General features: G+C 39.6%; 2 protein-coding genes across 6 annotated transcripts; one reads left to right on the top strand and one right to left on the bottom strand.

Annotated features, from left to right (window-relative positions):
* Positions 1 to 638: 638 nt before the first annotated feature.
* Positions 639 to 20,734, bottom strand: LOC135112001 (tyrosine kinase receptor Cad96Ca-like). Of its 2 annotated transcripts, XM_064025784.1 has the most exons (14): positions 20,047 to 20,734; positions 15,525 to 15,751; positions 14,811 to 15,027; positions 14,401 to 14,597; positions 13,884 to 14,198; positions 13,605 to 13,775; positions 13,289 to 13,393; positions 12,883 to 13,063; positions 12,333 to 12,514; positions 11,986 to 12,125; positions 11,485 to 11,579; positions 11,169 to 11,263; positions 10,596 to 10,791; positions 639 to 1,646 (listed from the first exon to the last, which is right to left on the bottom strand). In XM_064025784.1, the coding sequence occupies exons 1-13, from the start codon at positions 20,108 to 20,110 to the stop codon at positions 10,612 to 10,614; spliced, it is 2,169 nt and encodes a 722-aa protein (XP_063881854.1). In that variant the 5' UTR covers positions 20,111 to 20,734; the 3' UTR covers positions 639 to 1,646; positions 10,596 to 10,611. The 2 variants fall into 2 exon arrangements, with proteins under 2 accessions (XP_063881854.1, XP_063881853.1); XM_064025783.1 differs by lacking the exon at positions 639 to 1,646 and having other exon boundaries at positions 7,291 to 10,791; positions 20,047 to 20,732.
* LOC135112006 (uncharacterized) lies at positions 925 to 8,530 on the top strand. 4 transcript variants are annotated; one of them, XM_064025814.1, is made up of 5 exons: positions 925 to 1,217; positions 1,437 to 1,630; positions 2,254 to 2,433; positions 2,532 to 2,659; positions 5,968 to 8,530. In XM_064025814.1, the coding sequence occupies exons 1-5, from the start codon at positions 1,157 to 1,159 to the stop codon at positions 6,134 to 6,136; spliced, it is 732 nt and encodes a 243-aa protein (XP_063881884.1). In that variant the 5' UTR covers positions 925 to 1,156; the 3' UTR covers positions 6,137 to 8,530. The 4 variants fall into 4 exon arrangements, with proteins under 4 accessions (XP_063881884.1, XP_063881883.1, XP_063881881.1 ...); XM_064025813.1 differs by having other exon boundaries at positions 1,076 to 1,217; positions 1,434 to 1,630; XM_064025811.1 differs by having other exon boundaries at positions 1,076 to 1,217; positions 1,434 to 1,630; positions 2,532 to 8,530.
* Positions 20,735 to 23,216: the final 2,482 nt, after the last annotated feature.

Here is a 23,216-nt window from a genome sequence, read left to right as displayed (position 1 = left end):
CGGATGCTGGGAAGTGGGGGAGGGGGAGAGGAAGGGAGGCAGCGCGAGACACGTTGGAAATGTGTCAATGGTACACGTTGATATAGGGATATATGAATCAACATTTTTGTGTATAAAGCAGATATTGTAGTAGTTTGTACCGCAATGTTAATAGAATAAACAAATATAGATAAGCCACATAATATAGATATACTATCTGCTCGCTATCTCTTTTGTATATGTGTTAATTTTTCACTCTCCTAGAATCATATTCTCATTTCTCTATCTCTCTAGAAATGTGATGGGAACGTATAATAATTAGACGGCGTATAATGTCTAGTGGTAAGCTGAATTTGCAAACTACGTACAGTTATTTAACAGCTTTAGGTGTGATAAGAGTTATGAACGACAATACCGCTAAGTTATCGGTACGTAAGGCAAGCACACAGAGGACGACTGTCTCACTCAATACCGTTCCTTGTTTTTTCTTCACTCATGTATGCAAAAGAACTTAATAGCGATAGTAACTGTTCGCGCGTTTCGAGAGTTCTGAGTGAAGAAACACCCTTGACTGGGAAAGGAATAGTTAAGGAGGAAAGAAAGAAAGAAAGAAAGAAAATGGACCGAAGATTTGATACCTTAATGTTACTAAAGCCGTCTTGATGTTGCATACTTTAATGTTACAAGCACGAACACATTAAAGTAGAAATGCCTACGTAACAGGACCATGGCACTGCAAAGGAAGGCACATGTAGATTTAGTAATATGTTCACCATTACGAATAGAAATAGTTCAGCAGTTTATAAGGGAATAGGGGGATGGGAGGGCCAGGAGGATGGATGAGCTGACAGGTGATAGGAAAGAAGGGGGCGGGGAGCCAGCCAGGGGAAGGAAGAGAGGGCCGCTAGGGAGGGGAATGAGAGAGCCAGGCACGTGCCACAAGCCACAACTCAGCGATCAATAGGCACACCACAGAAGGACACGCTTCCTTGCTCCTCACAACGCCTTTCGCCAGGACAAGAATAAGCTTCTTTATCTGTTATTTAGATAACGGATTTCCAGAACAGCTCGCCTAGCACGATGTGAGGAGGCAGAGTAGGGCGTGAAGGCTCCCGTGGACACGTGAAGGGCGGAGGTGGGCGTGTGAGTGACTCGGTGAGCTGAGGATGAGGGCGTGATGGTGCGGGAGGCAACGAAGGGAATAGCGGCGATGACAGAGCACTCGGGTTCTGAGGAGGGTATGTGTTCAATGTGATCACCTTTTCACTGACTGCATTACCAACACGATAGCTGTGATCATAGGGTGGCATTGTCACTCACGCCTCATACCTCTCCCTCCTCTCGATGTAAAGGAAGTCTACGGGTTTTATTTGGTCGTTTCAAGAACTGACAGTGAATTAATGCAACAGTTCATGCATCCTTGGTAATCTGGAGTTGTTAATCTTCCACTCCAGCAGGCGGGGCCATTAGTGCTGCGGGGGAGGAGGTCATCAGAGGGCTGCTGGCCACGCTTCGAGAGGACATGAAGAAGGAGGAGAGTGGCGGTGATGAGGTGCTCGCCCTTGACCCCCTCGTGGTGGAGTCTCAGCTCCTCTCCTACCAGCACTCTGCCGCAAGCTTTGTGGTCAAGCTTCAAGGCATGGAAATCATTGTAAGTTTCACCTTAACTGTAATAGTAAATAAATATACAACAATAATAATAATAATAATAATAATAATAATAATAATAATAATAATAATAATAATAATCTCACCATATTTAAGTTCATTAGGTAAGGAACAACAACAACAACAACAACAACAACTACTACTACTACTACTACTACTACTACTACTACTACTACTACTACTACTACTACTACTACTACTACTACTACTACTACTACTACTACTACTGTTTTTAGTATCACTACTACTTAGTTAATATGACCACTAGCTGTTAAAATATTTCATGTGTTACTTAATATTGCACTAAGGCAGTGACCCTAACAGTACACTTGTCAACCTTATTCTACAGCATGTCATTTTTTTTTTCTTTTTGGAAAATAATATGAATTAGCTATTGCTGCCTTCATAAGAAGTACCTACTCAATGCACAAACAGAAAAATCATCATGTACCATATATGTAACATCAACAGACCACAAAATATAATGAAATCCATACAAAAGTAACCATCAATTCAAAGGATACCATTAATAAAACAATATATCTTAAAATTACAGTGTCTTAGAACATATGGCCAGAGCATGCTGAATTTTTATTTGTTTTGCAGGGATTGTCAGAGTTCATCATTGAGGATGTATGTGTGAATGTCCAGACACTGGCCGTGACGATCAACCTGCGCTATGACTCCTTGCTGCTTGATGGGGAGTATGACATCTCAGGCAAACTGGTCAAGGTCATCCCCCTCTCCACCCGAGGGCCATTCACAGTCACTGCCTCCAACGCACGGGTAAGCATTGCCTAAAAAATCATTAGTTGACAATATAATGGATGCTTTTCTACACTAGTTACAGCAAACGATAACAGTAACAAATTCTTGTGCTTCAGATAACTTTGTGGGTGAAGTTGAAGACATGCCGGGGACGCCTGGAGGTGGGCCAGCTGAGGAGTGAGTTGGTGGTGGGAGATGTGCACCTTGACCTCTCCCACATGACTGGTGGGTCACTGGTCAGCAAGTACGTAAGTTCCCACTTGGCCAATCAGATCAGGACTCATTGGCAGCAGCATGAACCAGAGCTAAGCATGGTCTTGAAAAAGCATCTCAATGATGAACTGAAGAATGTCAGCTTAATGTCCCTCCAGCTTCTGCAGTCTACTGACAAGTACATGAGGCGTGGCTCCCTCTACTAGAGGGTCTACCTTCCTCCTTCTCTGTGGCTTATGGTAGTGAGTGTGTATAGAGCAGACGATGGCCCTCATGATTATTGGTCTCGGTGTTCCTCCAGTGTATTGATGTATTGTAGATTCGTATGCCACACATTCATTTGACCTTACATGTATGTAGTAGAGTTCCTTGTGAAAAAATAATGAAAAAGAAAGAACATTTACTGTGAACAAATACATTTTTACACTGGTGGTTAATCAAATGCCTTTCACAAAAGCATGAGGATGAAATATTTTGCTCTGGGTCATCAGTATTAATTGGAAGGAATGCTTTTTAACAGGGACCATAATACATTACATATTTTTTGCCCCTTGGTGCTGATGAGTAAGTTAAGCTGTTTGACAAAAAAAGTGTGAAACAAATTTTTACATTCCATTTTTTACAGTGATGTTGAATATCCTGCATCTCGGAATCTTCAACAGTTACATTTATAGTATTTCGTGACAACATAGCTTTGAACAAAAAAGTATAGCATTACAAACTTAACACAATTTGTTGGTATTTTTATATCAACATGCCTGCATCTATGTAGAATATTATACTTCAGGAAGCTCAGTGTGCAGATTTGGCTTGCTGTCAATGAGTGTCAGATTCCCAAGGTGTGTAGGTGTGAGAATGAAAGCCTTGTGGGTTCCTGTGTGGTGGCTTGGTGGTGTCGCATACAAGGCTGGCACTTGCGTTGGTGTTTGTTGTTGTTGTTCAAGATGGGTTCATTAACCTAAGTGTTGAGTTTGCAAAATTTTATAAAAGTTACTTGTTAAATAATTTTATATGACTATTTACATATCCTATAAATTGCCAAATATTAATGAATTTCTTTAAGGCTATGCAGGATAAGAAACTGTTAAGTACACAAGTGCAAACAGTATTATAAACCTCACATTCAATTTGTAACATTGCATTTAGAAATAACAAACTGCTAATTACATGCAAATACATACTGCCTTTATAAAATGTATAATTTTGCAGTCATAATTTTTCTATTTAATGCATATTGCTCAAAATATTTGCACAAGGTGGTAGCACATTAAATTCTAGATATGTATAACAAATGCTTGACTGGTACATTTGTTGAGTATATATATATATATATATATATATATATATATATATATATATATATATATATATATATATATATATATATATATATATATATATATATATATATATATATATATATATATATATATATATATATATATAATATGGTGTTTAGTGCTTTTCAACAAATTAGTGTGCTGGCAAATGGTGACTAGTGGGCACTCAAATCACAAATTTTCAGTTATTATTATTTTTTTACCTTTGTCTTGATTTAAGAATGCAAAATTCATCCTTACAAAGAGAATCTTTGTTTACTTGAACAATCTGAGAAATAAAAGGAAATTGCATAAATTGCACACTTTAATAACAACATTTTTCAATGGGGGCAACTTTTCATGATATGGCAATGAATTTGACTTCATTGTATAAACTCCTCTATGCGAAATTTCAGGATATTCACATCTAAATACATTATCTGTTAATGATATGTAATATGTTTGCATGTTTGTGGCATAAAATGTCACAAGTGTGTGATGTACAGGATCCTTCTTGTGTTTTGTGAATGTATCTCGTCTAATATAATATAAGTCTATAGAAAAAATAGCCCAATCTATTATTTTTTAAATTCACAAATGTTTTTAAAAATGTATAGAGATTCGTTGGTAAATATAAAGCTGCCCGTATTATTATCTGTTGGAAATCATATTTCAGTTATAATCTTAATCCACCAAAATCAATTTAAGTGTTTAAGAACAGTGGCTCCTTTCAAAACTCATTTTATGGTCAAAGCTTTAAACATTAATTTAATTTTATTCTCAATATACTCACTTGAATAAAAGAAACTCATCTTGGAATGCTCTTAAGGATTAGGTTTGCTGAGAAGCACAACATATCACTTACTATTTCACTTGCTTATCAATTCCATGTAATACATATGTTAGATAAATGTCTATTTATATTGAACTAAAAATGTTCTAGAAGAATACTGTGCCATGGCCTAATGGCACACTGCATATGACTATAATTACATTTACATTCCAGTATTTAAATGCATACAGTATATTCAAGGTGAAAAGAATTGATAAGTTAGTGTTGCTCTCTGTGTGATAATAACATAGTGTAATTAAATAGACCATATTAGTTAGACATTTCATGAGGTCAGAGCATCTTTAATGTCTGCTGCTACTGCCACCTAGAGAGCCGTGAGGCCCCACACAAGTGCCATGAACCAGTCCATCTGTAGAGTCTAGGGCCGGCACTGGTGTGGGGCTGCACGTCACGGGCCTGGTAGACTCAGTAGTAGTGAAGTAGTGTGTACTGATGGCTCCTCCATTGGTGTGAAATGTGTATACGTACATAAGTCTTGAACATTTGTAACATTTTAATGACTCAGATTTGTAAGTGCTGCCAGGGTATTATTGTTATGTGAAATAATATTTCATTGAGTTGACAGGAAAATATGTATGCACACAAAGAAATGATATTGTGATAACCGACAATCCATTGAATGATCTACAAGGGACTTTGAGCAAATACAAACACTGTCCCATTGCAACTATATAACTTTGTGATGACCAGTTTCTCACAATATATGATGGAATGTAGATCTTTTCATGTAAGAATTTTAAAAACTTTATACCATATCAAAGCAAAAGCAGTAAAATACTAACTATTATTCAGTACATCTCTTTTCACATGGCCATACAGAATATTTCTTCACTTATAGAAGAAAATACCAGTGCAAAGCAGTATCGATAAATAGTATCAAATCATCAGATATTCCTGATAGTAAAGATTGTCTTGATTGCAACACTTATCACTTAATGATATGATGCCAATTTCATAATTAATTTGATATCAGTATGTGGTGTTTCAGATCAAGGAATATCTTGCACAGCATAACCTCATAAGCTGCTGATTAATTTTGCTGTATGATGGAACACAACTGTAAACTATCAAGATTTATTTTGAAACAATTATGATTCAGCAACAAAAATCAGTTGTCATTTATTCATCCTAAGCAAGTAAATGACTGTATCTGTTGTTCCCTCTCAGACACTGCAATACCAGGATGCTCCCACACAAGGCTGGTCTGGTCTGCCATCAGGCTGAGGGTTGCTCAAAGCCCCTCACATCAACACAGTGCCTTTGCCTGGGAGTGGCCACACATGCCACATTGCCATGTGTTCTCACTACCAAATTTACAACTGTTGCCAGTATTTAACTGTGTAATAATCTATACAATACCTGCAAGTAAATTGCACTGCATTTTCAGTCAAGCATCTTGACTGGAAATTACAGAGAACTTTAAAAATAAAGCAATTTTTATGTCAAGAAATATACAGAAATCATGTATGTAGTTACTGGTTAAATGCACAAAGCACTGTAGTGACACTCTGGATGTGAAGCTGTGTACAGTAGATACCCAGTGATGCACACCTGGGACTGTTGGTAATCATGAAACACCAAAAAATCAAGTTACCTCAACAGAAAGTCTCAAAGATAAAATTGTGGACAAACATGTCTGGTGGTGTCTGGATATCAGTGCTGTGAACCACCTGGGCAGCATCTCTGCTACTGGAGCATGACCTCCATTGGCTGCTTAGCATACCATGGAGTAATAGAAAAATGTGTATCTAGTTTGGGCCAAAAATGAATTCATGTGGTACTCACTTGAAATTTTGGATACATTATTTATACAGAAAATTTCATGTTTGCTCACTCACACATATATGGGTTTGAGCTTTTTTAATTTCTTAGTTAACATAATTGTCTTATCTCATTTTTGTCAGTGACCAGATTGATTGAAGAAATGGATTGTGAAGCACCAGATTATTGGGTGTCTACTGTATTAAGATATTTCACAAAAATATTATTACTTAAATATCTACTGTCTTAACAACATAATTCTTCATTGTTATAATTGCAAGATGAAGCACTTCAATTTTTCATAAGACTCAATGCATTCTAAGATTATAATCTTGCTACCTAATTATCCTATGAATGAGACCACACTCATATCAGAGAATGACTCATCCACTGAGAGGGTGTGACATACACATTGTTTTGAAAGCATCTGTGGCTTGACTATTGCATTCATTGCACTTTAATTATCTAATCCTTTCATTATCAGGGGCTTAAGGCTCCCCTACCACTTGATTGTCAAAATCCTTACAGAACATGCGCAGATATATACAGAAAAAAAATTGTTTGATATTCACTGATATATTAAATAGTACTGCCTTGTGATTTTATCCATGAAAATTATACTACAGTAACTCAGCCTTTTAAATGATTTGTAGTGTGGAGTCTCCGTCTCAACTCTTGTACTCTCGAGAGACATGTCTGCATGAAGGATCAGCAAAGGTGCTTTCCATGTCAGCTTTCATAACTTTATTGTATTTTTTTCAAGACAACATAACCACAATATTGCACTGTGGTCACTTTCATACTTGATCCATTCATATACAACAAAAACTCTGTCAGTATTATATTTCTTGATTAAAGAAAATAACAATAAATACATTAGTAGTAATACAAGCTAAATTCCATCAAAGAGGCATTTTGTTTCAGTAAGTTAAATCAAACATAGGAGTATTATAAATCCAAGTTACAGCCACAATTTGCCAAAAATATTCATTGTAAACAAAGATGTTAGAAGCCAAAAAGATCAAAGTACCCACTACAGATGCCTCATTCTCCTGCTCCTGGGTGTGGTGCTCACCTACCACCCACCAGGAGTGCACCACAGCACCTCACTGCCCTGCTGACTTGTGTGTGATTCAAAATACTATTAAACTCAGCTTACAAACATACTGACAGAGAACCATGGAAGTACAAGTTCACCTGAACAATATCAGATTAAGTATCCCAGAAAGACCCTTTTTTTTTAGGCAATGAAAACTTTTCTTAGCTATTTGTGTTGAAACATTCAAGCCAAAATGGCTGAAAAGTACTAACATTTGTTTTTTTGGAAGTTTACGTATCTTTTAAAAATCAAAACAGTTACTGAAAATGTCTCATGTTAATAATGGTCACATTTTACTGTACAGATTGTGCATACAAAGTGCTTACCCTATATTGAACTAAGTGATACATGTCTCTACCTGTGGTGTTTGCTGTTCCTGCAGATCTCCCCTCTGCATCAAATGAATCCACATGAATTAGTGGACTGTGTCAAGTTCTTGCTTTTCCTTGACAGTAATTCCTTAATGTCAGGTTCAGTTTCAGGCTCTTAAACATGATCTTGCTGGGGCTGAGTGACTCCATCCCAGCATGTAGAAAACATATGCAATGTGCTGTACTGGATAGCTTGTTTATTGATAAAGCTATTCCAGTCTTCCCTTGAATCAGTATTATCATGGATGCCAAGAATAGAGACCCATAACCCTCCTGCACATACAGCTCTAAAGAATGTACAAGTAATGTGTATCTTTTATGAATGGTGAGGCAGCTGTGCTTCATGGCATGCCTGGTGCAGCATTTCCAGTTACTGTTCAGGTGGTCACTGCCCCTCACAGCAAGATGGTAGGGGAGCACCAGCTGCCACTTTTCAACTTGTGATATATGTACCCATTCCTTTTACATTACTTTTCACTTGAATAAAAACTTAATTCTCCCATCTGTGTCCTGTTCCTTTTCATAGTTTGTCCTGATGCAGTGTAATATTAAGAGATTAAACAACATTGAGGAAAACAATCAGTTGTCAAGAGTCTCATAGTCAAATAGGTTTGGAAAATAAATGTAAAATTTTGTGCAGGATCAAGGACAACACTTGGCAATGGCAGATTCTTATACTTACATATGATTTTGTGGCTATAAAAGAATCCCTTATTATATTCTTCATTAAAGATCCATCTTTAATCACACAGTTGGCAAAAATATTGGTGTCTACAAGTTATTCTCTATCAAGTATGATCTGTAAACTTTAAAGACAGGAAGCAAAACTTCACAGCAGGTCCTGAGTCACAGGGCAGTAATTCACTGTAAGCTTCTTCAGTGAGTAACTCAATCATTAGTCACCAGTTAATTCATATAAAGATTTTTACATAATGAATCATGATGAACATGAGTATTACTGCAAATATTACTTATGAGAAAATTAACAAACATGTACCATATTTTTTTGCCTTAAAGGATAGGATGTCTTTTCCCAACAAAGCACACTAGGTCTTGCACATGGATTTCCTCATATCAAGGAGATTACATTTGTCAAGCTGAATTCACAACACCTGTGTGGTTTCCTCCTCAGCTTTAATCTTATACCTATACCATAACCAGTTTTTTAATGAATAAAATTATTAGAAACAGTACATAAAAAAACTCCACTCACACAATCACTGGTTATGTATTTTTTTTCCCCTTTTTTCTATTCTTTCTTTCACCAAAACATGCATCACCAGCATTATCAGCTACACAACAAAACCAGACCTCAGGCCAAAGCTTTCCCAGCCTGTGTTTTTGTGTTATTTCTGGACAATGATCAGGAGAGAAATCTTTCTAGAACCATGTGCCTTTCAAGAGACAAAAGATATGGTAAGTGATAACACATGGTTAATGTATAAAGAACATGAATAGAATTATAAATATCTTGCAGGTAAAATAATAAAAGAATCCATCAAACCACCAACAAACACCCAAGATACACACAGTTACACAACAGTCTCACTACAATATAGCTGTAAAGTGTTCACCTAACTATCTCAACACATGGTTTCCTGCACCATGCAATCAGCACCAGAGTTAGTACAAGTTTCAAGATAAATGGCAGATAAATGGTGGTATATAGCACTAAATCTTTAATAATTTTGGTTCCTATGATACATGCTAGAAAAATATACTGTATATCATTTATAATATAAATCTAACTAAATGTATCTAAGTTACATAAACTTTCCATAGATTTACTCTGCTTTATAATTCTCTACTTCACCGCCTTAAAAGTACCATCTTCTGTTGGTCTAGTATGAGAGTCTACATGTAACATTTCATAAGTATCAGCAAATAATGAAGCATGTATCCACTTAAAGATTCTAGATTTCTTAAGAATAATTCTCTAGGAACCTTAAACTCGCATCTCTGACAGTGTTTCTCCATGAGCAAAACACTGAGAGACTCCTGAGGGGTTCAATGGGAGAGTGAAGAGTTCAAGACTGTGACCAGATGAGTGGCAACTAGGACTACCGCACTCACACAAGTGGGAGGGGCTACTTAGGCACAGGATCATTAATTTTAAGATACAGTTATGGTCAAAAGTTCCAACATGCCACAATTTCCCACTGTATTAAGTATTTTTCCTGACAGTCTCCATACACATCCTGATGAATATTGGATTATAAAGAGATCAGAGGACTTATAATTGTGGGAAAATAATTGACACAGTGAAAAGGAGTGTGGCAGGTTACTCAATTTTTACCCATGACTGTACAGGCACGTTCCACAAAGTGTCCCATAAATTAAGTGTGGAAGGACAACAACCACACACACACACACACACACACACACACACACACACACACACACACACACACACACACTAAAGATACTGTTCACACCCACAAGTTGGCAATAAGAATCTGACTGTGCTATTACGATGTTACACTGTGCATCAACCTACCACTACTACTACTACAATAAATTCAACTGACTACTGTACTTCTTTTTTCATTGCTAACAGTGCTCACCAAGACTAAAACACTCCTATAAAAGCTCATCAGCCTTCCCTTGCATGATGTTGTAGTAGTTGCGATCTGGAAACCGGTCCAGTTCAATGTACTCCACTTCTGTCATGACGAGCCCCTCCAGGGTGTGCACTAGCTCAGTGAAGCACGGCCGCTCCACGGGGTCCTTGTCCCAGCAGTAGTACATGATGTTGTAGATCTGCCGAGGTGAAATCATAGTTATCATATTCCTGTCACCTGGATTTGCTGTGGTTATTACCATTTCAATACATGTCCTGGCTTTCCTCTTTTAAGGTGGTTGGCTGGTACCTTGTAGAACCATTTGAGAGATTTTTAGGGACAGGTGCTGGAATAGCCATGTCCAGGGAGTCTTAGTGTATGCCTTGAGAAACTAAGGAAGGGAAAAGTTGTACTAGGATGCAGTGCCACACTAAACACAAAGTCCCACAACTAAAACAAAATAAAAACATAAGAAAATAAGGGAAGCTGCAAGAAGTGATCAGGCGTACACATGCAGCCTCATTCATAAATTTGTCTAATCTCTTAAAGCTCCCTAATGACTAAGCACTAACTTACCTCCCGGCGACAGTGGTCAGGTTTCTCCATGCGGTAACCGTCACGCACCTTCCTCATAACCTCGTTGGCACCCATCCCTGGGTAGGGCGTTGAACCTGCCATGACAAGATTATAATTCATATCTTAACTTGGCTAGCATGAGAAAGCAATTACATTCTTTACATTTTACATTTCTATATACAACTTTCTCAGTTAGGATCTTGTTTAACTGAAATTATCACACTTCATACACACACACACGCACTACTAACAGCAGCCTAACACAATATATCTCAACTGAAAAGGCAACAAGGAGTAATGCTGTAATGGTACATACCCAGAGTAACAATTTCCCATAAAAGGACACCAAAGCTCCAAACATCAGACTTTGCAGAGAAAATATTGTCAAAGAGTGACTCAGGAGCCATCCATCTGTAGAATAGGATATACAAAATACAAATATAAGAAAGAGGCAATGATGATTTATATCAGCTCAAATACTTTTATGTAGATAACATTAAATTAGATAAAATTTGTTTGATTATATTACATTCAATTAGTTAGGATTATGTTAGGTTATATAAGATTAGGTAACCTAAGTTAACCTTGCTTACTTATCCTGTCTCACACTCTTTATAATTCAGTGTTTTTTTAGATTGTGTACATCATTCTTCTTTCTTTTTTGCATTAAAATTATAAAACAGTATAAATTACAAACAATCACCCAAAAATCACAAGCTTGAAAAAGGGGCTAAACTGAAGCAAAAAATAAATCATGTACCAAGTTATGTGTGCATTTTCAATTAGTGCAATGAGGACCTGTCTCAGCAACACTCACCTGACAGGCAGCCGGCCGTCACTCTTCCTCTCATAGATCCGGTTGTTGGCCACGTCCCTTGCAAGGCCAAAGTCTGCCACCTTGCACACCTTATCCTCCCCAAGCAGGACATTTCTTGTTGCTAAATCCCTATGTACAATCTGGAAGAAAATTCGCATCATGAGACAATCTATACATAACCATCACTTGTTCATATATACATACATCTAAGTCACTAAAAAGAAAAGATCCTTAGCTAAAGATATTATAAAGTAGCATATAAGGTTAAAAACTAAAACTGTAAATACAGCTATTTCAGAGTACTCAAATAAAACAGTTGAATATCCAAAAGAAGAACCAAGACTCACCCCATTCCTACACAGAAACTCCATCCCTCTGGCTGTCTGGTAGGCAAAGAGAATCAAGTCCTTTGGCGTGATGGAGGAGGAGGACCCGTGCAGGTTGTTGTATGATGTGTCTGCACGAGAAGACCTCAAGTGACTCTGCAGCTTACCGATGACCATGTATTCCAGCACAATGAACAAGGGGTCTGAGACAGTGTAGGATTGAGATTAACCTCATGAAGACCAGGAGCTGCTTTTTATACAGGTGTCAATATATTCTTTCAATCCACAGTTAACTATGTTCTCTCAAATCACTGTTCTTATACATACACTTAATCCCACATCTACTTCAAGAGCTCCTTCAGTTTCTATCTTTATCTTATAAAACAACAATATAAGCAATCTTTCACTGAAAATTCTTCCAAGAATAAATATAAAAATTCATCATCATGATAAAATTTGAAGCAATGCTTTCTTATCAAACTGAAAAAGAGTAAAGAATATCAGATTCTTTCATCCAAAAAGTGAGTGGTGCATCCTTTACCAGAACAGTTAAGTGTCCTGCATGTCTCACCTTTCTCAGTACAGCAAGCCAGCATGGAGAGGACATTAGGATGCTGACCAAGGCTCTTCAGCACCTTCAGCTCCTGCACCAAGTCCTTCCTCTCCCGCTCCCCAGCAGACTCCTTCAGAGTTTTCACAGCCACCAGTGTGGTCTTCTCACCCTTCAGCCCTGTGGCCTCACATTTCCACACCTGCAGTAGTGAAGGGGAAGATAAATGGTGGTATGTCTAAAAGCTATATCTACCATTCTGATTGATAATCTCCTCAGTTTTGATTATTACATACTTGCACTGTCATGTTAGTTAATGGAATAAGGTATTACTCAGATACCCTCCATTTCTTCAGGTTTGGACTCCTACTTGCACTGTCAGGCTGGGTAATGGAATTAAGTATTACTGCTAGTGAGCATCACTCACCTGCCCAAAGCATCCCTCACCCAGGATACCCATGAACTTGAGACGGTGACGTGGAAACTCCCACGTGTCTGAAGCGGACATTGCAGTGGTTGTACTTTTCCGCTTCTGAGGAGCATGTAAAAACACAATAATGAGAGACAGACACAGACTGACATTACTATTCTATTTCAACTGAGATGAAAGTTATTTACTCTATAAAATATTAAAGAGATAATGAACTTAAAAATCGAAAGGGTAAACTTTTTATTTAAATGCACAAAGGAGAGGAGAATCCCTACAGCAAGCAAGATAAAAAAGTGAATTGTAAAGTGTTCACCTCTTTACTGTTTCTGAAGGAGTCCTCATAGGTGTTGCTGGAGGCCCGGCGCCACCACCGTGCTGCCAGGCCTACAATGCTTCCCTGCTGCTGTGACTCACTGCCTCTCTGCTCCTCAGGCTCCACGGTGGCTGCAGCTTCCTTCTCCTTGTCATACATAACTGCACTCTTCTGTGAGACCAGAATCAGATTAGCGACTCATTATAAAAAGTGGAGGAGTAAGAAGTAATTCAGCATATTCAGTACATGATCCATTTCACTTGTCAGCAAACACCTCACCTTAGACCTTGCAGCCACCAGTCTGCGATGCCTATTCCAACACCAAAGGACAGCACCAACCACAGGCACCACCCCCACTACTACCAGAATGGTGATGACTGTCAGGCTGCCTCTTGTATGTCCTGCAGTGGGGGGCTCTGTACTGCTGGTTACTGATCCTCCTCCTCCTCCCCCCACCACTTGGAGGTCCAGTTGATTTACTTGGTCTGGTCTAGTGCTTGGGATATGGTGGGATGCAAGCACAAGCAGCTGTACCTCCTCCTCAGCAGTGCCTTGTGGGCTGTCGGCAATCACCTTCACATTGAAGGATCCAACCTAAAAATCCAAGGAGTATCAGTAAAATGTGTTTTCCATTCACAATAGCAAGAATCCAGAGCTTACAGAAATATATGAAAGCACAATAATGTTTAAAGGAACACTGACCAGAAATACACCATAAATTCCATCACTTTCAAGTCTGAGACTACTGCAAATGTACTACCAATGGGAGCCCTGAGCACACAACAAAAGGTTACACCTGCTGGACGGTTGGTGAGGCAGCCAAGGTGATGCGTCCTGTCTTCCTGTCAATCTGCAAGAGCTGAGTGGGATCAATGAGATCCAAGATGTAACCGTTCTGTGCCAAGTCATACACATACACTGTGTTAACAAGGGTGCCTACTGGTGCACCCTCCCTCACATGCCATTTCTTTTCAACTGACAGGAAGGGTACAGCTGTTGGGGTGGGAGAGAGAGAGTGAGAAGTCAATTAGTGACATTTCAAGTTTCATAATCAGTGTATATCCAATAACCAACAATTTATTTGTAATTGCATCTCCTCAATTAATTTCAGCTACATATCAGTATATATTAACATTTGGATTTCACCCTCTAGCATCAGCATGCAGCAAACAGTGGTACTCATGTGACATGAGGCCACACACTTACGCATGGGGTCTGGTGTTTGGATGGGTGGGAAGTTGCCACCTGGAAACCTATGTGGCTGCTCTCCCCTGAACCCTGGAGGACCTTCAAAGCCTCTAGGCCCTTCATGCCACTCCCCCTGCTTGGCCACCTGCAGCCTCACCACAACCACAGGGTTAAATTTACTGTCATTCAGCTTCACACGTAGCATGAAGTCCTTCCTCTTCTCCGAGGGTTTCAACTGTGATGTTAAAGGTACATATTACAATAATTATTGCTCTCACCATTCTGTGTATTCTTTCTTTATTAAATTAAATTCAGCATTTGAGCAATTAGTTATGATGTGTGGAGCTTCAAGAATATATATATATATATATATATATATATATATATATATATATATATATATATATATATATATATATATATATATATATATATATATATATATATATATATATAGCAACAACAACAAAATAATAATAATAATAATAATAATAATAATAATAATAATAATAATAATAATAACAGCAACAACAAATTACCCAGTAGTATTACCTTCGTTCACCGGGAATAGCAAGCAAGCAACAATCCACATGACATCTTTACTGAAAGTCGTGCTAAGTTACCCAACTTAAATAACTGCACCGGGCGGCCTTAACCTTACGGGGCACGCACTAAACGGTACGTAAAAACCTGTATGAATGCAAGACAATATTACACCTACACCATACTCACCAGACCACTCAGGTTCTTCGCGACTACAACTCTTCGCTGGTCGTCTACCGTGAAGTACGTGTGTATTGTTTCGCCTTCCGTGTTGGGCTCGAGCTCGAAGGTGACGCTGTTATTCCTTTCATTGAAGGTTACAAGACGAGTGACCACTGCCCCAATAGCTTCGTCTTCCGACACAAACCAGTCCTTATCTGACTTCAAGCCCGGTGGACCGTTGTTCCCCTGTGCCTCTGTGTGGTTAGGATGGGGGAAAGTACTTATATATGTGGTACTTGCAATGCGACGCGGCAGGTTAGTGAGTAGGGAGGCGGGGAATAGTTTAACATGGATGCTGCATATCAGAGAGAGAGAGAGGGGGGTGAGATGCGTCACTGAATAATTATCTCTATCATTTAGAAAAGAACAAAACGTCTCAAATACGGTGCCTGTAGAAGAGCAGTTTATAGTGTGAGGAGGAAGTGGGGTAAGGGAAGAAAATGAGGGAGAGCAGTAATTTTCCCTGTGGCGGAAATGACGACCGTTAGTTGATGTTACTCGTTCCTCGTAACGGTGAGCGGAAAGAACCTGTTACTCCTCGATGCTAACAGGTTTGCGGCTCGTCAAGACGTGGAGGAATGATATGAGGCTTGAGCTGACGAACGCTTTTCTACCTTTCCCACTTGATGACATCTCCCAAGCTTCTTATATATATTTTTTCTTGTGTTTCCCTCTGACATCAGATTTTGATTATAGTTGCTCAGAGTTTTAATGTATTCTACAAAATCATCTCTGTGGCATTTGAATGATTTGAGACGAGCTGCCGACGCTACATTCCCTTCCCTCATCCGATAACATCTCCCACACTTCGTAATCTTTCTTCCTGAGTTTCCCTTTGCTACCAGGAATTTAAACCATGTATCCAAAGTAATGATACACGCGACAAATCATCTCTGTGGCGTTTGCAAGATTTGATATGAGCTGCAGACGCTACATTCCTTCCCCTCATCCCATAGCATCTGCATTTCATATTCTGTTCTTCCCGTGTTTCCCTTTGGCTTCAGAAAATGAAATCACGTGCTGAAAGTAATATTCTACAAATCATCTTTGTATCCTTTGAAAATAGTCATCAGAGAACAATTACGACGTCTCAGAACTCGAGGCTGAGAATTCATGTAACAGTCAATCACAGTGCAATGACTGACTGCTGAAGAAGGCTGAGCAATGAGTGTCGTTCTTGTTCTCCATGAGCTGACGGAAGTGATTACTATTGGGCATCAGATATTCTGGTAATGCACTGCTGAAGACGAGAGCTGCATGTCACTGAGTTTAAACGTTCCTCTTCTCTCGATTACTGTTTGTTCTGGGAAACTTTTTTGTATCATGCGCATCTCTGCTCGTCAGGGGTGTGATGCATAAACATAGAGTAACTTTTGTTATTCGTTTTATTATAACGTAGATTTTTGTAAGTGTATTCTCAAAACACTATACTATTAAACGGTTCCAGTGGAAGTTATTGAGGATTTCAATGGTGTTTTCTTGATTCCGTCGAGGATTCTGCACTATCAATGGGGAAAACATTCGTAAGACCCCGACTTATCTCTTCTTGCTTCCTTTATTATTATTATTATTATTATTATTATTATTATTATTATTATTATTATTATTATTATTATTATTATTTTATTCTGCGCATCTGCTCATCAAGGTCGTGATGCATAAACATACGTAGTAACTTTTGCTATCCGTTCTATTGTTACCTATATTTTTTTTATTGCATTCTCAAACACTTTTGTGTCTCATCTTTACTTTTAAAAGGCTCCAGTGCAAATGATTAAGGTTTTTAGGAATGTTTTCTTGATTTTATGGATAGTTTAACGAGCATTATACTCAACCTGGATTCAGTTGTCATACTCATACACATATACATAGTAAAAGTAAAGTTTTTTGAGTCCGAGCCTAGCTTCTCTTCATATACTCAACCTGGATTCAGTTGTCATTCTCATACACACATACATAGTAAAAGTAAAGTTTTGTGAATCCGAGCCTAGCTTCTCTTCATATACTCAACCTGGATTCAATTTACCGGTTCGTGTAACGCGTGAGTGACCGCACCTGACCACATCTGACTTTCCAGCAGCGGACAGGTGAAGAGGGACGCGAGGGGGGAAGTAGGGGGTGATTTGCCGGGGACTTGGTCAGTGGTTAAGGTCCGACGGTCATCATATGATCAAGGTTTTTCTTAAATACACGAAGAGCGTGACCTTGTATAACCTGAATTCCTTGAAGGGAATGGTGTTAGGGGGAAATGCTTCTTATTGGCATGTGACCAGCTTTCCTTTCCTCTCCCTGGCGATGAATAACCTTAAGTCAGTGTTTTGAAATGCTTTCTCTCATAAAGGGGTTTCGAAGATTACGGAGATTATTAGTCTGGCTCTCATGGATGTCTTTGATTCTCACTGACGAGGCATAATCACTGCTATACTACCAGTCATGTAATCATCATAAAAAAAAAAAAAAATGGAAACACCAGTAACTTCCATCAGAGCCAGTTGAAAGTATAAGGACAAAAATGTTCAAACATAAGAATGCAGTCTTGAACAAGAAAACTTTCAAAAAAAAAAAAAAAAGGAAAAACGAAAAAAAAAAAAAAGCTGTGAGAGCGGTGATGGTTGCAAAGTTTTATAATCAAGTTCCAGTATTTACTTGCTATGCTCTAATAGTCTAATATGTAGACGAATAGACGACGTCCAATAACAGACGAATAGACGACGCAGTGCTACAAGAGAGTCGTCTCGTGTGGCCTTCCATCTGCCTCGCCCTTCGCGTCCTTCCCATGCTATCGGCCCCGCTTCCTGACTGATTGACTCCGCGTCCTCTTCAAGAACACTTCTCCATAAAAGAGAGAGAGAGAGAGAGAGAGAGAGAGAGAGAGAGAGAGAGAGAGAGAGAGAGAGAGAGAGAGAGAGAGAGAGAGAGAGAGATCTTGATGAACCAACAAGTGGAAATTTCACTATGCAATTAAGCAAATATTAAAGAAAGAAGAATTAAGATATATGTACGATCAACAAGAACAACAACGAATGTATTAAATATTCCATAATACGATGGATATTTTTTACCTTAGTAAAGGTTTAATGACAGAAATAATTCGAATTCACACAGTAATACACTTGAATACTAGACAATGCATTCTAATTTCCATATCTCAAGCTACATCGCTGAGAGAAACATCATATCTTTATTTATATATTTATTCGTTTATTCATTTATTTATTTTTCATCTTGCGGGAATGAGAAAAAATGTTAGGTTTGTTTGCCAATGCCTTTGCCTCTGTACAATGCCTTTGCCTCTGGACATAAGGACGTAGCATACTGATGAAGCCAACACGTGAAAGAGGCGAATGACACCTCTTCGCGAGCTAACGGTGGTGTGCTGGTGAAAGTGTGTGTGTGTGTGTGTGTGTGTGTGTGTGTGTGTGTGTGTGTGTTGCAACAAGGAAGAGCAGGGTAAACGTACCTGTCTCTATAAAAGAAGTGTGTGTGTGTGTGTGTGTGTGTGTGTGTGTGTGTGTGTGTGTGTGTGTTGCAATATTATTATTTCTACGGCAGAAAATTAGTCTAGGTATAACATTTTATACTCAAGGAGAGAGAGAGAGAGAGAGAGAGAGAGAGAGAGAGAGAGAGAGAGAGAGAGAGAGAGAGAGAGAGAGAGAGAGAGCATTGACTTTATCATGTCCTCATATTTCTCTCTCTTTGAGACACGCTGATATTGAACTAATATATTCAATTATCTATTTAATTTATACATATCTACTCACAACTTATTATTTATCTATTTTCTTGTACGTACGTCATGTCGCTGTCATTTACTATTACCGTCCCACTGTGAATCAAATATTATATAGTCTTGCGGGATCAAGTCTTGAGGAAGTGACTGGGATTCCTAACAGAGCGTTGAAGTCTCTCGCTTGTCGCTGAGGGCGCCTTGTTACGTCACCCTGTAGAGGTTCCTGGTGACTGGCGGAGACGAGGACACGGGTAAAGCTAATGCGATGGACGGGAAGTGAGAGGAAAGTGAAGTATTTGCCTCCAAACCGAACGAAAGATATGATGATGAAGCAATGTCCTGATGGCACTGTGGTAAGGCTGAACTAGACGTAACAAAAAGGAAGAACGTTCAGTGATGCGCGGAAAGGTGGCACAGTAGTAAACAAAGAAGAGTTAAGTCTTAAATTTTACCTGGATTGGAAAAGAAAATTAACAGTTCTTGCTGGCAATATGCAAGTCACGTTTTAAAGTTATCAGAATTGCATTTCTTTGTATTGAATTCATTTAAAAAAAGACTGCAATAACAAACATACCCTTGAAGATTATTTATTTTTTACCATGACAGCAAACAGAGACAGAAGGCAGATGGTGATACTCCTGTATTTTAATTTAATTTAATTTAATTTTATTTATTTTATTTTTTTGTCTGGTCAAATTGGGGAAGGGAAGGATGGGAGGTGGAGGAAGGGGGGTAACACAACACCTGCTACTCACTCACCTTGAGAAACCAGCAGGAGGAGGAGGAGGTGCAGAGTAACCCTGAGTGCACGCCAGGGATCCATGGTGACTCACGCAAGGCAGGGCCAGGCCTCACACACATACACACAAGCACTTCACCACAGCCTTGCCACAGGCCCGCCAGCTACAGATTACATCCTCGGGTCCTGTCGAGGCGAAACAGCGAGGTACTAAGATCCGTACACGTAGACATCTGTGACAGCCACGGCGAGGCACTCTAGTCTCTCCCCGACACACTTCTCTCAAGCGCACCACAATCAGCCGTGTCTTGCCTCACTCACTGGGCCACGCTGATTTCACTTCCACTCGCTCCTCCCCGTCCATACATGAGTAACCTATTCTACTTGGACTCCAAGCCTCGTGTAGGGGTCAACGTAAGGAAGGTGCCCACGCCCTCAGTCACTCAGGGGCGCCACGCACTCACAGCAACGGCAGCACCACACTCCCACACTCAGAGCATCTCAAGGCTTGAAGGTCCAAAGATCCGCCTGCAGGAGTTTTGCCATCTAGCGAGTAATCATATTCATTCACGTCACAACAAACGAGTTTTAAAATGTCATAAGAAGCTCACTCCTGCTCCTTATCCCCGCAAGATGGGCTGAGTGGTCAAACAGGCAGTGTGGATGTGCATGCAGGGATGGCCAGTGTCTGTACATTAACGGGATAATCTTCTTGGTCGCAATGTCTGTCACCGTCGCAACGTCATTCACGAGGCAGCCAATCGGAATGGAGGTCACAACAGCCGCAGCCAATGGGAGGCAAGTGCGTACGGCGTCTTAGGAAAAGAGAAACGTAACTGCAGGCGACCATAGACACGCGAGCGATAGATGAAGAAAAATGAAAAATAATGAAGTAATGTAGTATCAAGTAGCAACTTTCCCTTGTGAAAGACTCTCTCTCTCTCTCTCTCTGGATATCAGACTCAAAGCTTCCCTCCACTGTGCCACCACGTCTATGGAGTTCAACGTGGCATCAGAGAGTCACAGGGACAAGCTGGGCAGCGTGGTGACGGTGACATGAGCCCAGCAGGAGTGACGTCAAGACGGCCTTTTTAGTGCGGGCATTCCCACCACCCACTAACCTGTTGCCCCTGCTTGCTCCCTTCCTTCGCCCGGATCTACAAACACGCTCGCCGTCCAGTCACTTTCCCTTGCTAAAAGCGAAAAAAAAAGATAAATAAAATAGATAAATAAATAAGTAAAAATAAAGAGAACAGATCGGTTCCACACAGATGATCTCATGTCCTGCTCAGCCTCTTCTTATGCTGTTATGTTTTGCAGGGATAAACTCGATAAGCTGCTCGAAATTAGTTACAGGGGAATAAAAACTTGGACAAGACGATATAGTACTGAAAATAGAACTGCAGTGAGCACAAGACTGTTGTTCACTCCCGGACATACGGAGAGAGAGAGAGAGAGAGAGAGAGAGAGAGAGAGAGAGAGAGAGAGAGAGAGAGAGAGAGAGAGAGAGAGAGAGAGAGAGAGATGTTGCTCACTTCATTTGACCCCTCGTCTCCCCTTAGGACTGTAGTCAGATCACACACACACACACACACACACACACACACACACAGCCCTGCCCAGTACCTCATTAAGCGACACCGCAGCAGAGGTGTAGAGAAGTAATTTGCAGGTCAAATCAATTGACATCTGCATGACAGGACCAATGGATCCCCTCAGACCACTGCAGTGTGGCAGGTCATTCCTATCCACCTCTCCACTAAACCCCCTTTTCTCCTGCCTCTGGAACATCTGTCGTTGTCTCCCATGGGCTGACTATAGTAAAAGTATCTACCCTAGGGTCGGTTAATCTCGCAAATTTCACACATTTTCATTTTTATCCCTGTTACATTTGTGTACTTTGTAATTTCGAAATTGTGTGTATACCTTAAAGGGACACTGCTACTGTATTATATGTATAATCGGGTTAAAGAAAGTACCCTAATATATTTACGAATTCAGGTTTTTTTTAAAGTCCACCATATTGATACATTTAAATGTGAAAGGAGTAATCCGAACCACCTTGGAAGGCTGGGAATCCACCCATCAATGTTCCACAATACAGGGCCACCAAACAGTGTTTCGCATAAGACCCCCAAAAGGCTAGAAACGGCCATGAGAGAGAGAGAGAGAGAGAGAGAGAGAGAGAGAGAGAGAGAGAGAGAGAGAGAGAGAGAGAGAGAGAGAGAGAGAGAGAGAGAGAGAGAGACTTACTTTTCCCGGTGACTGAAATATTTCCTCATGTTAGATGTGGGTGCGGGCGGCACGGGGAGAGGGGTGGGCGTGTATGGAGTGTATATAGGAGCGGAAGTGGTATACGTGGCTGAACCGCTTGTGGCAGAACGTGCACCTGTAATGTACTGGCTTAGGTTAGGTCAAGTTAAGTTAGGTCATGTCGTTGTTAAATCAGACAGGCCAACTATAGGGCAGGTGTCATAATGGGCAGCGAAACTACGTGGCCGCCCGGTCACACAGTATTCAGTTTCTCGAGAATTTTGTGATCCATGTACAACAATAAATGTACCCATTCTCTAAGTGTCTCTGGTTCACATCTGGCCTTCATGATTTTTGTTAACTCATATATATAAATAAATCATGAATAAAAGGCATGATGCCGATAGACCTAACACCAACACTGGAAGTCACAAATGCACAACCCACAATAATCTCGGTTATGCGATACATCATCACTATGGCTGCCAGCACCACCATCTCACATCCACGATACTTAAGAAAGTTGTGAGAAAGTATGAAGAGGAAAGAGTACTAGTGATGGGTGATATGAATGCACATATAGGAATATTAGGAGAATGGATGAACAGGAATGGTGAAATGTTTGGGGAGTTTCTTCATGAAATGCTTGGCTGAGGGGCGTGTGACTTGGAGTGCAAGAGAGCATGAATCAGCAATTGACTTTATGTTGGTGAAGGGAAGAATGCGTGAAATTGTACAGCACATGTGGAAAGATGAGGATGGTATGGTTAATACTGTGTGTGATCACAATATGCTGGTTGTGGAGTGCCTGATGCATGGAGGGAATTAACTGAGATCGGTAAGCAAGAAAAGGAAGTGGAGATTGATATATATGTATATATATATATATATATATATATATATATATATATATATATATATATATATATATATATAT

This window comes from Scylla paramamosain, chromosome 23, assembly GCF_035594125.1.
Source record: "Scylla paramamosain isolate STU-SP2022 chromosome 23, ASM3559412v1, whole genome shotgun sequence".
NCBI lineage: Eukaryota > Metazoa > Arthropoda > Malacostraca > Decapoda > Portunidae > Scylla > Scylla paramamosain.
This window is presented reverse-complemented; position numbering and strand designations above follow the sequence as displayed.

Coding starts and splice junctions, on each gene's coding strand:
- LOC135112001 (XM_064025784.1), bottom strand. CDS start 20,110: ATGGATCCCTGGCGTGCACTCAGGGTTACTCTGCACCTCCTCCTCCTC. Junction 13,776..13,883: donor TGGTGGCTGCAAGGTCTAAG/GTGAGGTGTTTG, acceptor CTGGTCTCACAG/AAGAGTGCAGTTATGTATGA. Junction 13,394..13,604: donor CCTTCAGAAACAGTAAAGAG/GTGAACACTTTA, acceptor CATGCTCCTCAG/AAGCGGAAAAGTACAACCAC.
- LOC135112006 (XM_064025811.1), top strand. CDS start 1,157: ATGGTGCGGGAGGCAACGAAGGGAATAGCGGCGATGACAGAGCACTCG. Junction 1,218..1,433: donor GCACTCGGGTTCTGAGGAGG/GTATGTGTTCAA, acceptor CTTCCACTCCAG/CAGGCGGGGCCATTAGTGCT. Junction 1,631..2,253: donor TTCAAGGCATGGAAATCATT/GTAAGTTTCACC, acceptor TTTGTTTTGCAG/GGATTGTCAGAGTTCATCAT.